General features: G+C 43.8%; 1 protein-coding gene across 7 annotated transcripts in view; it reads right to left on the minus strand.

Annotated features, from left to right (window-relative positions):
- Positions 1-2,500, minus strand: part of lrp8 (low density lipoprotein receptor-related protein 8, apolipoprotein e receptor) — a 144,662-nt gene that overhangs the window by 27,634 nt on the left and 114,528 nt on the right. For all 7 annotated transcript variants that reach the window (XM_042057242.1, XM_042057241.1, XM_042057240.1 and 4 more), the window contains exon 9: positions 1,737-1,862. In XM_042057242.1, coding sequence (XP_041913176.1) covers positions 1,737-1,862 — 126 coding nt within the window. The remainder of the gene's footprint in view (positions 1-1,736; positions 1,863-2,500) is intronic.

A 2,500-nucleotide genomic window follows, 5' to 3' on the forward strand; every position in this document is an offset into this window, starting at 1 on the left:
TGGTGACTCCTAAACACTGAGAACCTTCTGCGTCTAACGTTACACAAGCTGACCCTAACATTTCATCACTCGCCAGAGAGTTACTCCAAGCCTTAACAGAGCAGAACTAAACAGAACAACAGAAACTTTTACAATAAGAGAGAGTTGAAACGAGAAGGCCCAGCAAGGGACCATCTGTAAGTTTCCCATACATGGATTAAGCCTAGTCCTAGGCTAAAACCTTATTTCAATCGACTGCTTCATGGAAGTTCTCCTTAAGCCTAAGACTAGTCCTAAGTATTATATCAATTATTTTATTATTATTCTTTACTTTTTAAACTATTCTTTGACTATTGCCCTTCTATGCTTTTATCAATTATTCCTGTTTGCTTTTGTTTATGTAAAGCCCATTGAACGACCTCTGTGAATGAATTGCGCTATATAAATAAAGTTGACTTGACTTGACTATAAGTTTAATGTCAATCCCATATGTTTAATGATATGGCATTATTATTTTCACTGTCAGTCCAAATGATGAACAGAAAGAGGAGAAATAGAGGCAGAGAAAGAGAAAGCCAGATGGCAAGGAACGAGAGACAGCAAGGAAGAGAGGAAGATAGGTCAACACACCTGAGAAGGACAGGACACCGAGAACTCAGAGATCAGAAACACTGACAGACCAGAGGGGAAGAAAAATATCTAAACAAATAAATAAATAAACTAGAGTGAAACAACACAAAGCCTCAGCACATCCATTCCCCACAGTGACTTCAAAGCACATAAGCCCTCCAGAAGAACAGCCTGTCTCTGTCCCCGATGGCTAGGCCAGGCACCAATGAGCATGCATACACACACACACACACACACACACACACACACACACACACACACACACACACACACACACTTAGAAAATATCAGACCCTCGCCAGTGATGCTGCGGTTATTCTATGCGCTCTCCGCCTCATAAAGCAGGCTCCACTTTCGACAGCACAGATCCATTTCAGCGAGAAGCAACAAAGAGGAGAATCCCCCCCCCCCCCCTCTCTCCCTACACACACACACATGGTAATCAATGCCTTTTTCACGCCACTTTGAGCAAAACGATACCAATTCCAGCTCCCGCTTCCCCATCGCGACACAGGCACGGAGGGCACTTAATGACTCAGACCTGGGAGCGATGATGGGCTGCTGTGTTGTGCTATGCTATGCTAAAGCACTGCTTGCTCTGGCAGATGCTGGTGTCTCAGGACTATTTGACAACCGGTGGCTTCAAACCACAAAGCCTGTAGCTATTTACAATATGCCAACGGGCACACAGCATTAGCTAGAACCCTCCACCCCTGCATAACCACACACATGCACACACACACACACAGACACGTGCAAGAACACACACACACACGAGTATGCATAAACACACGCACACGCACGCACACACACACACACACACACACACACACACACACACACACACACACACACACACACACACACACACACACACACACACCTCACAAGCAGTTAGCCTAGAGCCAACCTAAGGGAGTGCAATTAGTGCAGCAAACCCTCCTGTCTCGCCCTCTCTCCCCATTCAGACAGATGGCAAATATTTGCCTGTGGCTGACAGCTGTGTGTGTGAATGGTGCACTAAAACTCCATTCGTTTTCCTGAGCAATGGAGGAGAGGAAGAGAGTGACACTGAGAACATTTCCACACACACACACACACACACACAGATGAACCAAATGCCTTACCGACGGCTTTGCAGTTCTTGGTTACAGGGTCCATCTCGTAACCCTCGTAGCATTCACACTTGAAGTCGCCTTTGTAGTTGATGCAGATCTGGCTGCAGGCGTCCGGGTTCTCACATTCGTCTATGTCTGCGCAGAGGGACACACACACACACACACACACACACACACACACACACACAGACATGAGTTACACACTCCTGACGCCTGTGGCAGTGAGGGTGACAGATTAGATAGATAGATAGATAGATAGATAGATAGATAGATAGATTATTGATCCCCAGGGGAAATTCAAGATTGAGAGAGGGCTGGCTATTTCAACCGACCATTGTGAGGGGAGGATGAAGATCTCTTTGTATGTCTGGAACATGTGAAGAAATTGACAATAAAGCTGACTTTGACTTTGATAGATAGATAGATAGATAGATAGATAGATAGATACTGTATTGATCCCCAGGGGAAATTCAAGGTCTCAGCAGCATACAGACAACACAAACACATTCTTTAACAGCAGTAAGAGTAATTAAAGTATATAATATAAAAACACAACTAAACAGTAGAAGATAAAGAATATGCTAAATATACTAAAATACAAATTATACTCACTAACACTTAATCTAAATCAATTCTAAAAACAGTATCCACATAGTGTTGATTAATCAATCAGAGGCGCTTGCAATGACTGAGGCAGGGACTGAGCCTGTGATTCTCTGTGCATAGTAAGGTAAGGTAGGGTAAGGTGCTCTGTGTGAATAAAGCTTAATAAA

Source organism: Alosa sapidissima, chromosome 12 (assembly GCF_018492685.1).
Source record: "Alosa sapidissima isolate fAloSap1 chromosome 12, fAloSap1.pri, whole genome shotgun sequence".
NCBI lineage: Eukaryota > Metazoa > Chordata > Actinopteri > Clupeiformes > Clupeidae > Alosa > Alosa sapidissima.